We start from the raw sequence: 17,513 nt of genomic DNA, 5'->3' as shown, positions 1-17,513 counted from the left end.
CCTAATGCTATCAGAATCACTGATATTTTCCCCATTTGCATGCCCAGGCACCACAGCAAAAAGCATTTACTCAGCCAAAGGCCTGGTCCCATCAGGGTACTGATAGCAGTTGGTAATTTGGCCAAGTTGCTACAATTCCAAGCTCTTTAGAAAGGGATTACCACACTGCACAAGCTCAAAGAAAGCTGCAGATATTATTAAGCACGTGACACACATGATATTAACCTGAAATATGTGTATTTACTAAGTCCTGCATTGGGAATTAGCATATAATAGCAATTCTGTTCCAGAAGACTCAAGAATAAGAATGCCACATGGGTGAATACGGGCTTTTAAATATTTGATTTATTAAATAGAGTATAGAGGTTCACAATCTTTTTAGAAAGCTCTGCAGTTGGCGTGCATTGCTAGAAACCACAGATTATTTTCTCTCTATTAAACATAAAGTAGATCTATCTTTACTGGTATTCCTGCAGTGTTTCACTGAATCACAGCAATATCTGTAAGGATAGGAACTCAAAACACTGGCTACAGCCTCCAACAGCACAGAGGGACAATGCTAACAGTCGACTGCAGGAAGAGTTCCCCTGACCACCTCTCCTCACATTTCTGAAGAAATGCATTTGATCAGGTTCAAGGATGCTGCTCAAAACTTCAGGAGATTTGAGATAGAAACTCACAAAGAAAAAAATTTGAAACAGATGAAATAGACTGTGCTCTGAGGAAAGGAAATATTGAAGGGTGAATTGTCAGAGTAAGATGCAGGAACACAAGTAACATTCAGAGGAGATGCAGGCTGAAAAGAACAAAACACTCTTAGAGTGGCAGGCTGAGATGAACCCATTGCTGTACACAAAGCAAGCTTTTAGTTTCCTCTCTACTCCTCTGCCATCTGTTTGAACCCTTTTTCTTGGTATTTAAATGGCACTGATTTGAACACACAATTCCCTACCAGCCAGGAGTATTCTCCAGCAGAGCTGAACAGAGCTAGCCATGAGCTGAGCTTCATCAGCCAACACAGCCGAGTCTAACCAAGGTAAGAAAAAGAGGAATGTTACAAGAGCATCGTTCATTAGTCTGAAAATGACTACAGATGGGTCTGGAAGAAAAATTACCTTTTCCATGCACATCACAGTCTCATGGAAAAAAAAAAAAAACAAAATTTTGCTATTAGGATTTTCAAATCTGTTCCCCCAGACTCTATCGCTCTTCTTCTACTGAACCACTATTCACCTCCCACTCAGTTTCTGTGACATGTTCAAAAGTAAGGTGACATTCGTAACACAGATAGCCAGTCACAACAGTTTTTCAAAACCAAATAAATAAATAAGAAATTACAAAATTCACATAAAATTCTGGATCAACTCACACACTTAATCATCCCTGTATGTCCAAGAGCATTGAACAGCCACAGCAACGGCAATAAACCATCATGCAAGTGCCAGAGATGGAAATCTGTTGTCTAAACAAATAAAACTTTTGAGTTCCCTGATTATGGATGATTTACAAAAGCAATTCCCATCTGTCTTTGCAGAATTTTCTCCATAATTTCTTCAGATTTCTCACTGTGCTCTGTTTCTTTAAATTACACTGTAAAACTAAGCTCTCTGAACTGATACTGGCACAGTTCATCATATTACTCTTTTGAATTCATCTCACAGAGGTTGAATTTCTCATACATCAGACTTCTCCTAAGCAGTCAGAAACATGAAATCAAAATTCAAGCCACTGCTCTTGTGAAGCATTCAGCTGAATGAAGACACCTTCATTAAAAAATTGTAAGGTTAAGATAATTCAGGTCAGGGTCTTCTTAAGTCAACGTTCACTGTTAAAGTAATACTCAAATTAAAGGCAGACAAAAACACTACCCCTTCAGGTAATGGCACTCTTCCCACATGTAAAGCTGATGACTTAGATTTTAACAAATATATATATATATATCTTTGGGTTTATATAGGAACAGCTTCAAAATTAATAATCCATAGACAGTAAGAACGAGATGGATGGAGTGAAGATTTTAACCTTATTAAGCTGTCCCAACTATTAATACACACAAATTAGTGACTCTGAATCTTTTAAACTACCGTCATTTCAGCACTGTACCTTTCCAAGCTATGTTCCTATAGCCTGCAGGAAATCTGGTTTATAAGTGTCTTGCAAAATTTTTGCAGCTTGTATCATTATTTTTCAATAATTTCAGTTTAAAAAGTAGCTCCCATATCTTGAGATAGTGCTCAAAATGTAACAGAGTGTACAGGAAGCAGATGCCCAGGTACTGGCAAAGTAAGCTACAGGGCAGCTGCTTTGAGAAGAGACCAGAGGCTGTCCAATGCCATTCACAGATGGTTGCAGTCAGCTCCAACAGGTCCAGCTCAGGACACAGCCAAACCAGTGGTATCTCTAGAAAAGGATAGTTTAGAAAGGAGAAAAAACACTGCACTGAGTGAGGGAATAAGTGAGACAAACAGCCCTGTGGCCACCAACATAAGGGCAGAACGAGGGCAGAAGGTGATCCAGGCACACAGCAGAAGTTCCCTGCAGCCCAGGAGAGGCCCGTGGTACAGCAGGCTGTTCCCCTGCAACCTGTGGAAGACATGAGAGCAGGCAGATATACCCTGAAGAGAACTGCAAATGGAGAGGAGCCTATGCAAGAGTAGGTTTTTCTGGCAGGAACCTCTGGCTCACAAGGGATCTGTGCTGGAGTAGTCTGTTCCTGAAGGACAGCACCCAGTGGAGAACCACAGAATGGCCAGGGTTGGAAGGGACCTCAAGGATCACCAAGCTCCAACCACCTGCCACATGCATGGCCACCAACCTCCACACTTAATACCAGACCAGGCTGCCCAGGGCCCCATCCAGTCTGGCCATGAACACCTCCAGGGACGGGGCATCCACAGCCTCTCTGGGCAGCTGTTCCAGCACCTCACCACTCTCAAAGTAAAGAACTTAAGAGAAAATCAATACTGGAGCAGTTATTGAAAAAATGGCACACCGGAGTGTTGAAGGAGAGGAACATGAGGAGCAAATGGCAGAGAAGAGCTGTTAAGGACTGACTGTAGCCCCCATTCCCCTTCCCCCCCATCCCACTGTGAGAAGAGGAGCAGAGAATGAAGAGGAGAAGTTGATGAGGAGAAGTTGATACCTAGAAGAAGCAGGGGCAGAGGGAAAGCTATTTGCAGTTTTGTGCTTATTTCTTACTATCATACTCTATTTTTAATTGGCAGTGAATTAATTTTCCCCGTGTCCAGTTTGCCCTCAGTGGCCACTGGTATGCAATCTCCTTGCCCTTACCAGGACCCATGAGCTTTTCCATCTTACTTTCTCTCCTGGTCTGCTGAGAGCAGGGAAGCAACAGGGAGACTGGGAGGGGATACGGCAGCCAGCAAAGGTCAACCCACCACACAGTGAAATAAATAAAACAACCCATCCAAAAATATCCCCTTTTCCTATCTGCTTTTAAAGGATTACAGAACCCTGGACTCAAGGAGGCCATTACCCTCCCTCTGACCCTCCTTGAACAGCAATTAGGCACAAACAAGTCAGTTTCCTGACTGGAAGCCAAATAATATTTTTTCTCAGAAAAGAACTCCTGATGCCTACAATTTTTATTCCTCATTTGGCTCAATATCAACTTCTTAAGCAAAGGCAACTCTTCCCACTATCACAGAAATGGGGGAGACAGTATTTTATTTACTGTTATCAGTGGACTATAATGAAAGCAAGCGGCATTTTCATTATTTCCCAAAAATACTCCTTTAATATGCTGGCATTCATACACATACCTTACATACATACACACAAGGTATGCAATGCAGTCTATATACAAGACGAGTACCATTTACCTGCTCATTTTTGTAGACGGACACAACTAACATAATAAGTTAAGTATATGAGGGCAATTTAATAGACAGTAAATACTGGTTAATGTTTAAACTGGGAATGGATGGGCAACTTCACCAGACAGGTCAACGTGACTGAAATCAAGAAAGGTTACATGAAGTATAAAAGGTTTGACCCTGAAGTAATTTCCTTTGGCTGTTTTTAACAATCAAATCTAATGACCCATTGTAAACTTCTGTTTTGTGAAAACATGAGACAGACACAATACAGACCGAACTCAATTCAGCTTGTGCCCCTCATCTCCCTAAGGCCTAAGCTAAAAGCAGATTGTATACAAATGCTCCATGTTCCCCCTCCATCCCCTTCCCCCTCCCCCAGACAACTTCAACATGAGCTTTAGCAGCTAGTGTGTCTAAAATGAAAGGTGGAAAAAGCTTCAAATCCATAAGGGCCAACATTTAAAACCAAGAAAAAAAAATCTACATTAAGTCTTCAAAGTTTCCCCCAAATACCTTGAACAGCTTTGAAATTCTGAAGTCTTACTTAATAATGGAGCATACATCAAATGCAATCAAATTCTCTCCTATCTGAGACACTGCAACTGCTTAGTAGCCCTTTCCTAACATACTGTGCCATCATAATATGTTACCAGGAAACTAAGCATGTAAGTGGAAATAGGATGGCTCAGTGATGTAAAGTAGCTGCAATTCAGGCTTAAGATTTGGGTAATGTGCTCATGAGGCAAGTTTCACTAAACTGTTAAATTAGAGCCTTGTTTCAGAAGATCACACTTGGAAATTAGAGTTTCAAAATCTACCTGATAATCAGAGAATTTAAAAGCTTCATAGAACTCTTTATGAAACTCGTGATAATACAAATATGAATGAATCATCACAGCATTTCTTGAGAATTCTGTTCCTTATAACACAAGCAACCAAAAGAAACATGAGCATCCTTCTTCTCCATTTTCTGATGGAGCAAGACAAAAAGGTAAAGTCACATAAAAGTGTTTATGAATAAGAGGAGAGTTGGGAGCCAGTAATTATGCTATAAGGCAAATACTACCATGAAGATCTACTTCTTGAATTCATCTCTTGAATCAGCACAATAACACTATTCTGAAGAGGGTTTTCTGAATAGGAATTTAAGACAGAGAAAGAAGGAACACCATCATATTTCACAGAAAGTGCTTTGAATAATTTTGAAAAAGTAATTTTGGGGGAGCAATACTGTAAGCTTTCAACTAAATCCAACAGGGTTGACATTTTCTTTGGAAATGAGAAAGAAAATTATAATCATGAAAAAAAAAAAAGAAACAACAGATAAGAGGGGAAGTAGGCTTGGTTTTGGTTTTATATATGCTTTATAAAGATTCCCTTTTTGTATCTTGCAGTGCACAATTCACAAGTCTCCACAAAAAATCTGGAGTAGTCCTTAAAATATGGGAACCTAAGGAAAACCAAACATTAGAAATGGCAACTCTGCTGATCACCAAGGAATCTAGACAGAATATCCAGACAACTCGTGTAGACACACTGATCTACAGGGACAAATGCCCTGCAGGGGCAGGTACTACGTAGTTTAAATTTATCCCGTTTAAATAGTTGAATTGTTTGAAACCCACGCTACAAGAGTACACCACCCATACAACTATTGGATTTTCTTACAAAAAGACAGGTGAAGGAAACTGTACCGTATGCCTGTGACAAAATCCAACTAAAAACTTACTAATGTATGCCAGCTCTCAAGTCAAAATTTATATTTAATCTACTGTCTCACCCTCCTCTGCCCTCAAGATATCCTGGCCCTCAGAAGTTATTACTGATGTCATAGACTTTAGAAGACAGGGGCTACATTTCATTTAGTTTGACGTACACTTATGTAAACCCCTACCATGGATCTATTTTACAGTATAAAGCACTCTTAACAGCCTTGTTAACTGCTGTATTTTACTTTACTTAGATAATGAAAGTTCCAAGTCAGAATCATTTACAATCCCTGGTGACAAAGCTTCATATTCTTATTTATTCAAGGAAGGTGATTTCATGGTCCATAAATGTATGCATTATCTTCAAACAAATTGAAATGAAGAATAACAAAGTAAAAGCTTCTAGTTTTAATAGCTGGCCTTTGGAAAAGCAAAGCTTTATCGTGCCTTATGACTACTTTCAATTTGTCACCTCTCTTTCAAACAGAGATTTTGGTTTTGTTCTTTTTTTTTTTTTTCAGAAATCCTGTGTTCCATTGCCTTCTGAGAAATCCCTGAAGGAATGGCACCATGCATGGGATTCAGCAGCCCACCCATTCCGTTTGATTCAGATCTCTTACACTAAGCTGGAAAGGATCATAAATCTTACCCAAAAGCTACACTTTAATTTAAAGCTCATGTGTCAATTGAAATTATGCTACATTATTGCCCAGCACTTCATCAATATCTAAAATGAAAACTTAAAATCAATTCAATGAAAAACATAAATTTTTGGAATTGCTTCTAGATTGATTGCCTTCCTTCCTGTCATAAAATATTCAATCACAATAACCTGGGAAACTACATTATCAACCAAGCAGTGATGTTATGAATCTGTATAAATATTACAAAGCACATTTCTGTAAAGGGAGGGCACACTGACTCAGGTTATCTTCTTAATCCCTTCAGAGTAAATGCAATTCAGGAAGATTTGACAGGGATACGAAATACTGCACTGCTGCAAAAATCGCACTGTGAAGAACATTGTGATGCTTCTGAGGAAATAACTGTGCACATTTAGTAGGAGTACACTAAATATGTTTCTTCTACAGTAAGCTGAATGGAAAAAAAAACAACAACAAAAAAACAGATGCCAGAAGGAAGAACTCCAAAAATTTTGGAGTACATAAAGAGTCCATGTTTCATTTCTGAAAGCATTCAAAGTACTGAAAAATCTGACTAAAAGCCTCGCAATGCAGCATCATTTCTTAACAGAAACTTTTTCCTCTACGTTTTTTTACACTGTTTTTCACATGTTCATGTTGTACTTCAAAACAACATACTCCAGCATTAAAGTTACAAGGCAACATATTGTAGAGCAGACACTTGTTTATATTCAAAGTACAGCCAATTAAACCAAAGCCTGTAATTTAAAACTTCAAGGAACAGTAATTTTTATGGCCTGATAAGTAATGGAGACAAACTTAGGTAACCCAGACAGATCCAGACAAATGTATTTATTTAATAGCAAATGTTTACTGGTCAGACTGCAGAAACAATACTGCCTTTGCCCCCCTTCACTGCAAAGCACTGTATGTACACACACACTAATGCAGCTAAAGAGTACAAGGAACAGTTACAAAAGAACATTAAACCAGAGGATAATTTATCTGTTCTGCTGAGGAAAGCTCAGGGAAGTGAGCCAAAGCATCTGTAAAAAAGAAAACAGGAGAGGACCAAACATAGGGAACTGGAGATAGAGCACTGAATTAAGATGGAACAGAAACTTTAAGCAATACTCTACATCTGCCTACACTGATTAAACTTAAATGGGCTCCTGAAGTCTCCTTGGGATCATTTACTTAAGAATCCAACAGGCCACCAAGCTCCTATCAGAAAATCTCTGAAATGACTACTAAGCACAGATGGCACTGTGCAGCACTGCCCAACCATTTAGTGAGGAGAGAAAGCAAAGATTAGGTCAGTAAAGAACGTAACAGCATTTCTGCTAGCTAATGCTTACATCTTACAGACCAGCCGCAAACATTTCAAGCGTAGTGCTTACCTTTAATAGTTTCCTCCACAACTTCTACTACACGATCTATCTGCTGAACCTAAAAAAAGTCAGAAGGTCAACATCTAAGTAACAAGACATTGGACTTTATACAGCTCTTCCTTCAAAAATGTGATCCTCTGGATTAACCTGAAGCAAACTTTGGGGCTACATTTTTAGCCATTGCTTTTCTGTGCATCTTGTTTCTTCTGTCAGACTCCCAAAAGAAACTTTAAAACTCACCACCTGGGTTAAACCAATTTCTGTTCTCAAAAATAGCAGCCCATGAGTTTGGCCAAAGTCACCAAAGGGACACGAGAGATGTAGTCTGTGGGGGCTCCTAGAGAGAGAGACCTTCAAGCTTTAACTACTGCTTGGATCCAACCGGCCGCTGTGAGGCTGCAGTCACTTGGGCAGCCAGCTCCATCAGCCTCAAGACCAGAACAGCAGAAGGGAGAATACTGTAAGAAGCTGAGGGTATTGTGAGGCAGGGGAGAAAAATAACAAGGAAGTATTGCAGGGAAAAGACATGAGAAGAAACTAAAAATATTGTTCTCACGGTTAAGAGAACAAGATGCTGCCCTGGACTTACAGCAGTCAGTGCTTGGAAATAAAAGGAAAAGCCTTGATGTTCTTCATAAGACAGAGTGATATTTCATGAACAAGACAAAACATCTCTAACAAAGACAGCAAATTTATATTTTGGTGTTATATTTGCCTAAATGTGCCCATAAGCATTCAATTATTTCTGATTAGATATTCTTTACACAAAGTTAATGATCTATACACCATACCTGCATGCAAAGTAGAAAGAAACAGCATTAACACTGTAAGATTAAACACATCCTAAAACTTGAGCTTTTTCCTACAACTTTCAACCAAAGCATTCTACATACTCTACATAGCCTACATATTTTATGTAACATCTACAAGATCTCTGTGTTTAAGTTTACATATAATGCAGGAAAACAACATGCAGAAAGTCCTACTTTGTACATCTAAATTAGTTCAGAATCTTTTCCACAACACTGACTCTAAAATACTGTTTATCTCAGGTATATAATAATGAGATTATATTTCACATGACTTCTGCACTCATTTCCTTGGAGGTTTTTAGTTGACTTGCTTGAAAAGCACAGAAGTTGCATAGATTTCAACAGCAAAACCTGGTCTTCAACAAAGTTCTTTGAAACTTGTATAACTTGCATCAAAGCTACTGAGTCCCTGTGCCTATAAAGCACTGTGCTTGGCATTTTCTGTAAATAAATGGCTGCACAGTCATCTCTATTTCACATCTATTTTCCATTCAGCCTAAAAACTGCTTAAAAAAAGATCATCTGTAGTTGCTGTGTGATCCACAGTTCCACATGCAAGTCAATGGGAATCTGTTCCTTTTCATGTCTGGCTGTTAGGTCAAGTCCATGTTAAATTATTCTTTTCCTTTTGAAATACAGCCTTTTCAAAACCCAAATCTCTGCCACTTCAGATTTGTAAATATAATATATTGATTATGAATTCTAAAAATTCAATTATTCAAAATATCACTAATATTGGCATTTTAATGTTCTTATATGCTATGTATATTTACACCCTTTCCTGAATTGCAAGCATTCATATTACGGACATACATTTATATAGACACTTTCATAAATAAAGCACATACAAGCATTTACGTGGAACATGCACATATTTCCATACTTGTATATATGAAGGCTGCTCCAAAAGCAATACCTTCTATCTTATTATGCTGGCCCCCAACATCTGAGGCAGATGTCAGTGGTATGGCAGGCAGTGAGGTGGTGGTACATTTCAGCAGTAGCAACAGCGGGTCACCTCCCCTGGGGCAGACTTTTATATGCACGGCATACAGGCTTTTATTCATTAATGGCAAAAATGCGTAGCTATTGGTGGTAACTGTGTTGAAAAATAGTGTTTCTGTAGCTGAGAATGTTCTCTATCGAACAGTGTTATTGTGATCTTCGTATCTGTTGTAGTTCCCATAAAAATAAACAGGAGGCATTACTTTTGGAGCAACCCACTACATCTCTTTTATATATATAGATGCAAGTTGTTGTTGTTTTTAATGTGACCTAAGACACACATGGATTTTTCTGTTTAATCTTAAAAGAGCAACTTAAAAGCAGAACTGTATACATTTACAATTATAAGCATAGATATATAACACGTTCTCTGCCAAATACATTGCCTAAAATATTATTGTCACATCTTGATCCTAAGATGCTTAAGTTCATAATCATTGGAAAACAAAAGAAATCTCAATGGTTCAAAACCTGAACCAGCTCTATAATTACTTTCTGTATTATACATCTGGGGAATTTCTGCACAGCCCTGAACCCCCGTTCAATAAAGACAGGGAAAAACAGTGTGTCGTACTTTCATTTGATTGGTAAATTGAATTATTCTCAGTGTGCCCGTCAGGAAGAAGTTCATGGAAGTAATTAACATTATTCATCTTGGAGATAATAAGAACTGCAACAAGGAACGGATGCTTATTCTGCCTTATGTGTTATTTCCCACATTACGCATTTTTCATTTGAAATTACTGGAAAATGTTTGGCCAAAGAGCTCAAGTGCTAAAAACGAAAATAATGAATGCCTCCAAACTTCGTGTAAAATATCTCAGTAAAAGTGGAGTGAGAAAAGAAAAGCGTTTGGGGCAATCCTACCTTGGGGGGGATGGGGGGGAAAGAAATAGGAAAATTAAGAAAAAGGAAACACCACAAAGTAGGGAATTTCTTTGGCTATGCAGACAGCCATAACCACATCTCCACATCTCCCTGATCTTACAGAGCACTCTCTTCAGAAATGAACGGCAGCAAAAGTATCCATAAACCTTCCTGAGCAGGGACTCAATCATGTCTCCAACAGGCATGAGAAGCATGGAGACAAAGCTCTTCTTGATGCATGAAGGCCGTAGAAACCACTCCTCAACACTTCTTTGCAGGGAGTCCAAACAATCTGAGCCATCAGTGCTGACAAAAAGGTACCTTCCTGCTGGATATAGCACACTGTAGTGTAGTGCTGGATATGACACTCCATCTATCTCTGCAAATTGCACATCCTTTTTCTAGTATAGGCATCCACACAAGGGACTTTTTGCCCACTATATACGGTTCTCCATTAGGATTTGAGTAGAACAAAAGCTGAAGACTGACTGGAGGAGAGAGCTGAGCAGGAATACAGAGGGAACAAAGACAGATGCAGAAATCTGGGCTGAGCTGGATATAGAACAGAGGCAGGGGTAGGGCCCAAGGGATGAAGAGGCAGCCAAAGCAGGAAACCAGCCAGAGAAAAAGCAAAGAAGAGCGTTATAATAAAGCACGATGCCTGAGTTGAAACAAAAATCAGGAAAAATCTTTGAGCCTTTCTCAGGCAATCTAAGTTAGGCATCAGTACCGCTCAGAAATTACATTTACACAACTCTCAGGGTCAAAAGGAAAACACAAGGTGATCCATGTGGGGCTGAAGCTACGGACCGCTGCTGAACACTCAAACACAAGCCAGTCACATTCCAAACCACTCACCTCTCAATTTAGCCCTGTGCTTCTGGGAGACAAGCCCCAAACTCTCTGACTAAGCCCCAGCAATTAGCTAGGAGACTACACAAACCTACTCACTGTCTGTCTGCCATCGGAGAAAGTCCCCCTGCTCCCTTTGTACTGTCACTATCACATTCAACAGATGACTGCGAGATGTAAACAGCTCAAAGACATGCTCGTAATGTGCCGTGTCTGCAACCACGTGAGGTGATTTGTGAGTGCGGGCAGACGTGTCTTTGAGGATGGTCACGCAAATTCTTCCAAGTGCTCAAGCATCATCTGAGTGGTCTCACAAGCAGAATTAGCACCGTGAAACTGTTTTGCAAGACAAACTGGGGAAAAAAAGATCCAGTAATCTCTGAATACGCTTAAGTGAGAGGCTGCATATTTAGCAGCTTTGTACTGGACAAAAATCTCTGTACTAGTGGATCTCAGAACAACACTATCTAGAAATATACAACCAGGAACCTAACAAGCAGATTCGAGAAACTCTTTCCAACAGTCTCTTCAAGAAAGCACCAAGAGTGTGCAAAGACACTGTGCTGTCATGTGGGAAAACAAAGCGGTAGGACCTTGCCCAAGACTTAGTACAATAAAGACATTTTTTCAGTTTAATATGCTCATTAAATTAAGGACAGAAGCATTTTGTGGGTCAATAGATTTGAACCAATCTCCTTCTGAAGTTATAAGACCAGGAGAAATGATCTTCAGATGTTCCTTACGGGGATCTTTCCTGAACACCTCATTGCACTTCTCTCAGTGGCTGCAGCTATTAAAAAATAGAGTGATAGAAAAAGCAATTCATGGAAGTCCAATACTTTCTGAGAGAAACACACGGCCTTTTAATGGAGCCTGTGACGTTGGCATCTAAGGCACCACAGAAACACTGTTCAGTCCATGCTGCGCCACGAAAGAAGCTGCAGAATCATATGGCCCAACTGCGTACTGCAAAAGAGATGGGAATGCTGACGGCTTCCCAGCAATCTCCATGATAAACCAAAGGGTATTCATATCCTCACCTCTTAGTACAATCCAAAATCAATTTTGGAAGGAGTTGGCTGCAGGACACATATTTACAGCAGAAGCACATTGCTCCCTGCCAGCTGTTACAGCGCTGATGCTTTTGGGAGTAATGCCAGTGCCTTTTACATGACAACTCTTTTGGTCCCATTTAAAAGGATTAAATCCTCCAAAGTAAGCATTTCGATTCCTTCAGAAAACACCTCTTCATATCAGACTTCAACTTTTTCTACCTCAGAAGAGAGCACCTATCAGGTGATAAAAAGAAAATATGGATGAGGATGAGAACAGGCCATAGGAAGGAGGCCAGCAGTACATTGCCTGCACAGTGGGAGGCTGCAGCAGATGCAATCACTATCTGGACTCAGCTGCTTGTGAACACCCTGAGACCAAACACAAGCATCATAATTGCCTGCAGTAAAACAGCATTTATTCTCCACCTGACACATGGAATCACAGTCCAGGCCAAAGGATCGTGACACATTCATTTTATAGCCAGGTAAGATACTTTTTATCTCTGTCTTTATACACTTAAGTGTCTTCACATTCATTGTAATGAACAATCACAGGTCACAAAAACCCATAAAAACCATTCACCTTTTTATTTTCCTTTCCTATCCCGCTGCACATTGTAAGTTGGTATCTTAGAGATAAAAAAGCACCACAGTTTCCTTGCACATAGTGCCATGGACATGTTGCTTCTTCCTCTCAACTGTAACTAACAATACATTGTCATCTGTATACAGCAATGTACCATTTTACACATCTTGAGTATCATTTCTAATTTATAGGCAATAATGTATCTAAAAATGCAGCTGGAAAAAAAAAAGAGATACAACATTTTGAGTGATAGTAGTTATGAAAGTGAATTCTTTGGAATGTTTTGTTGCTGTTCCTTTAAAATCTTAGTTCCTACCAGGTTTCATCACACTGAAGTGGAAACACGTTGACCTTTTCACGTTCTTAGCACATGAAAGATGAAGTACAATCACCTGCTCTAATTTATCATAATAAAGGACAACTTCACTCTATAATTCATACATTGAATCGAATGACAGTGTTCCAACTCAAACATGCTTTTACGAATTAATCTACTTTTGATCTAAAGCCTTAAACAATGAAGAATCTTTTCTACCTGTGCTTCGTCTCCCTGGTTTTCAGAAGATCCTACAGAGGTGATCCAATTAGATCGCATTACTTCATTTCAAAGGATACTGAAAGCACTAGCTGAATTATGCCAAAAGATCTCAGGTTATTTTTTCAAGGCAGAACTGGGCTATTGTCTAACAGCTCAGTCACTGATGGATCAAACTCTTCAGATTTAAACACAATGACCATCTTCTTTTGTCATTGTGCTTAAAAGAATGACGTAAAAAGAAAAAAACACAAAAACACCAAACCTTCAGCTGTGCCAGTGTGACATCTGCTCAAGTGCTTTGCCACTCTTTCACTGATTTTACTTTTTTTTACATCTTAATGTGAATAAACCGTGATATTTTAAACAATGTAGCAGTGGCTGTTTTCAGAGCCCTTATGCCTACAAATGGCACTGAAACTCATTTCTGTCAAGAGCATCCATTTCCTCTGACCCCTCAGCTCACAACCAGAGCAAATAACTGGGTGTAAAAAAGGCTTAAGTGCTTTATAACGAAAGCAGACAACCAGAGGTACTAAGTTTCTCTACTGCTTTTTTGAGGAGAAAGTCAGTCAACTAAATTTATCCTAAGGCTATTGGCCTATGAAAACACTTACCAAAATCTTCTGTTTCTAATCAATAAAGATACATACCCCTATAATACTCAAGCCTTTGAGGTAATCCTGACGAGGTTGGGCCTGTGGAACACAGCCTGCTAGAACCACTTTCTTGTTCGCCTCTTGGGCTTTCCTAAAGAAAAAAGACAGGCTGCATGTTAAGGTTTTGAAAACTAATTTTCAGTAATTTTCAGTTTTATAGCAGATATATTGCGGTTGCAAGAAGAAAGCAATCACAACAAAAGCATTCTCAAATCGGAAGCGGCTTGTACGTACATGAACCTCAGAAACAAAACACTACAACAAAAGAACTCCACAGCATGGCTTATGAGAAAACATGTGGTCAGTTTGTGGTGTACCCACAGAGAGCATTAGCATGTGCACCCTGCATAGCAGGACCACTTCAAAAGCCCTAATTAGAGGTACTTTATAATTGCCACAATGACAACAAATTATCTTATCAAGTAAGATGGGAGGGAGATAGTGAGTGTGACTCGAGAAGTTACACAGAATACAAGTGATATTCCATGCAGATAGGACCCACTAGTTCAGAGCATCTTTGCCAGTACGTTGACCAGATCTACAGGGAGAGCATTAAACTAGCTTCTGTGGGACAGAGGATGGAGATCTGAGCAATAAAGACTCACGCACTGCTGATGCATTAGAAATTGAGAAAATACTCCAGAAATGCCATGTGGGAATTAGGGCTTCCTCCTCTCAAAAGGTAGCAGGACCAGCAGCCAGGGCGAAGCAATTCTCTAACGATGCACACAGCATGGGCTACAAACTGGAGGAGTTGGAAGTCATATTGTAGCTTTCCAGCTGCATGATAATTGCTATCACAGAAATGTGGTGGGATGACTCATAACAACTGATGCAAGGCAGAAGAGGTGGTAGAGTTGATCTCTATGTAGTAGGACGGACTGACTGCTTGGAGCTGTTGTGGAAAAAATCACAATGGGACTCTTTATCAGGGAGATAAGGGGTAACAGCACTAAGCTGAAAGAGGGTAGACTTACATTAGACATTAGAAAGAAAATCTTTACGCAGAAGGTGGTGAGGAACTGAAACAGGTGCCCAGAAGTGTTGTGTATGCCTCATCCCTGGGGGTATTCGAGGCCAGGTTAGATGGGGCTTTGGGCAACCTGATCTGGTGGGAGATGTCCCTGCACAGGGAGACAGGTGGGGTTGGTGCTATATAAGGTCCCCTGCAATTCACACTATTCTGTGAGTTTAGAATAATGTGCAAAACAGTAAAGAAGTGAATAATTTTAGCAGATTGGTGAGGTCTGACATGTCAGTTGCTCCAAGAACTGCCATTCGTAGTCGTGTCTTATCACAGCCTGCCAGATTTCTGCCTGACTGCAATCTCTTCAATCCAGTTTTCTCCAGCAACATGTGAACTAATTAGAGCTTACTGTTACGTTAAAATAGTCTAAGTCCTATCATAGCATTTTTCAGAAAAATTCTCTTATTCAAAATACTCAATTACTAATATGATTGTACACTGTTGGGCTTGTATGAGCAGCCTGCAAGCTGAATGCAGCAGAGAAAGTGATGTTCAAAATGCACAACAGATTCCACACTGAATACCTGGAAATCTCCAGCAGATGCTAAATTAATGAAGGAAAAAGTTAAAAGCTGGGCTGGTACTACAAACAGTTATGCTATTAAGTCACAATTTTCACTTTGCAATCGTAATACGGAAAATTTTATTTACAAATTATAACTCAGATGAAAAAAGAAATCTCATATGAATACAGGAACCGTAATAATATAGATCACAGGTTATCTTGCCAAATGTCTTGTGTTAGCAGCTGCACTAAAAATGAAGTATTTCAAAGGAACAAATTAAATATCCTATAAACAGATAAGTGTGAATTAACATGAAAATGTATGACACCTATTACTTTGCATCTAATATAAATGCAGTAAACATATCTATAAAATTATCCATTTTCTTTAAGAAGAAATTTCAGGAAATCTTCAGATATTCATCATACAGAGTCTCACTGATCCTCTATTTGCATGCTATGATATCCAATATAAATGCAAATCCTTCAATGTATCCACAGAAATTTTATCAAGGAAGAAAACTACAATGAAATGCTAATTTAGCATGTTTCTTAAGCAAGCAATCTAGTAATTTTTCTCTAAAAACAGCCATCTTTTTATGTTAATGGTAAATATTTAAGGTTTCTGAAAAAACTTCAATAGAGGTCACCTACTTGTACGAGTTAAAAAAACGTAAATCTACCTCACACATTACCTAAAATTGTCACATACCACAATGTGACACTCTGCTAGCTGAGGAAAAAAAACACCACCTACATGGTCTAACAGACTCAACCTCATGCCTCAAGGCAAGACAGTAGGACCTGTCTCCAGCAAACACAGCGCACATCCCTAGGCAGCTATGCATCTGGTGTGATCTGCTGCTAGCAACCATCTTCGCCATTTACTTGAAAGTCTGCAAGCACTACAGAGGAAAAAGCTTTTATTCAAGTCTTTTTATCTGAGGAAAAAAAAAAAACAAAAAAAAAACAGTGTTTCCCTCGACAAATTAAATGGCATTTTAATGTTATTTCATAGCTTTAACATTTTGCCTTTTCTTCTGGGACTATAACTGGAGCTAGGGGGTAGAAAGTTAAACTGATTATTCTTCCTAATAAGAACTGCTCTCATTTAACTGTTTCTTAAAGTTGTACAGGTCTCTAAAGAATAAGGAATTTTGTACAATGAGGTTTTTTTTTTGCTTTAAAGTGCAATTAAACAGAAATGTTAGAACTAAATTTCCAGTCATAGTCAATTTTCATTGCATCCATAATACAGCGAACAGTCTATGAATTCCACCACACAGGATAAACCACTGTAAGGAAGTTAGGAAAATGCTGGCGTTGCTTTTTCAAGAAACCACTTCTTAAAACATGCTCTGGTACCATTTGCTACCTTCTTTTAATGTCATTTAATGATCCCTGTTCTTCTTATTATTAACAAAAGCTGATAAAAACTATTCTTTAGAAATCTAGTTAGCACAGCAACTGTATTAGAAAGGCTTTTATCCTTCAAAAAACATGAATAGTAATGAGAATAATATCTCATGGAACCTAGTAGAGACATGAATAAACATATCCTCCCTTTCAGACACCTCTCATATTTTTCAGTTACATGATCCTTACCTTGAACTTTCAGTTTAACTGCACCAGCATGTATTTTCTAGCAATATATTCTTCTCTAAAAATTACTAGCAAGCTCATATAATATGAAGACAAATTTAATCAGAGCAATTCTGTTTTGAAGAAAAGAATTATTCTAGCTAATTCCAAAGTAACAGGTGTGGAACGAAAACAAACGAGGAAAAAAACAGAGGTATGACAACAGTAAACAATGCAGTAGAAAGCTGTAAGAGATCAGCGGTGCATTCACAGATTATCCTTCACTGGAACTCAGAGAATCACAGGGGTAGAAGGGACCTCAAGAGGTCACTGAGTCCAACCCCAGTGCCAACAGGTTCCCTACAATAGGTCACACAGGTAGGAATCCAGACGAGTCTTGAGTATCTCTACAGAAGGAGATTCCACAGCCTCTCTGGGCCACCTTT

General features: G+C 39.1%; 1 protein-coding gene across 3 annotated transcripts in view; it reads right to left on the bottom strand.

Moving 5' to 3' along the window:
• Positions 1–17,513, bottom strand: part of CDKAL1 (CDK5 regulatory subunit associated protein 1 like 1) — a 361,348-nt gene that overhangs the window by 237,141 nt on the left and 106,694 nt on the right. For all 3 annotated transcript variants that reach the window (XM_048940100.1, XM_048940101.1, XM_048940102.1), the window contains 2 exons: positions 13,949–14,045; positions 7,593–7,641 (listed from right to left, as the gene is read on the bottom strand). In XM_048940100.1, the coding sequence (XP_048796057.1) occupies positions 7,593–7,641; positions 13,949–14,045 (146 nt within the window). The remainder of the gene's footprint in view (positions 1–7,592; positions 7,642–13,948; positions 14,046–17,513) is intronic.

Source organism: Lagopus muta, chromosome 3, assembly GCF_023343835.1.
Source record: "Lagopus muta isolate bLagMut1 chromosome 3, bLagMut1 primary, whole genome shotgun sequence".
Lineage (NCBI taxonomy): Eukaryota > Metazoa > Chordata > Aves > Galliformes > Phasianidae > Lagopus > Lagopus muta.
This window is presented reverse-complemented; position numbering and strand designations above follow the sequence as displayed.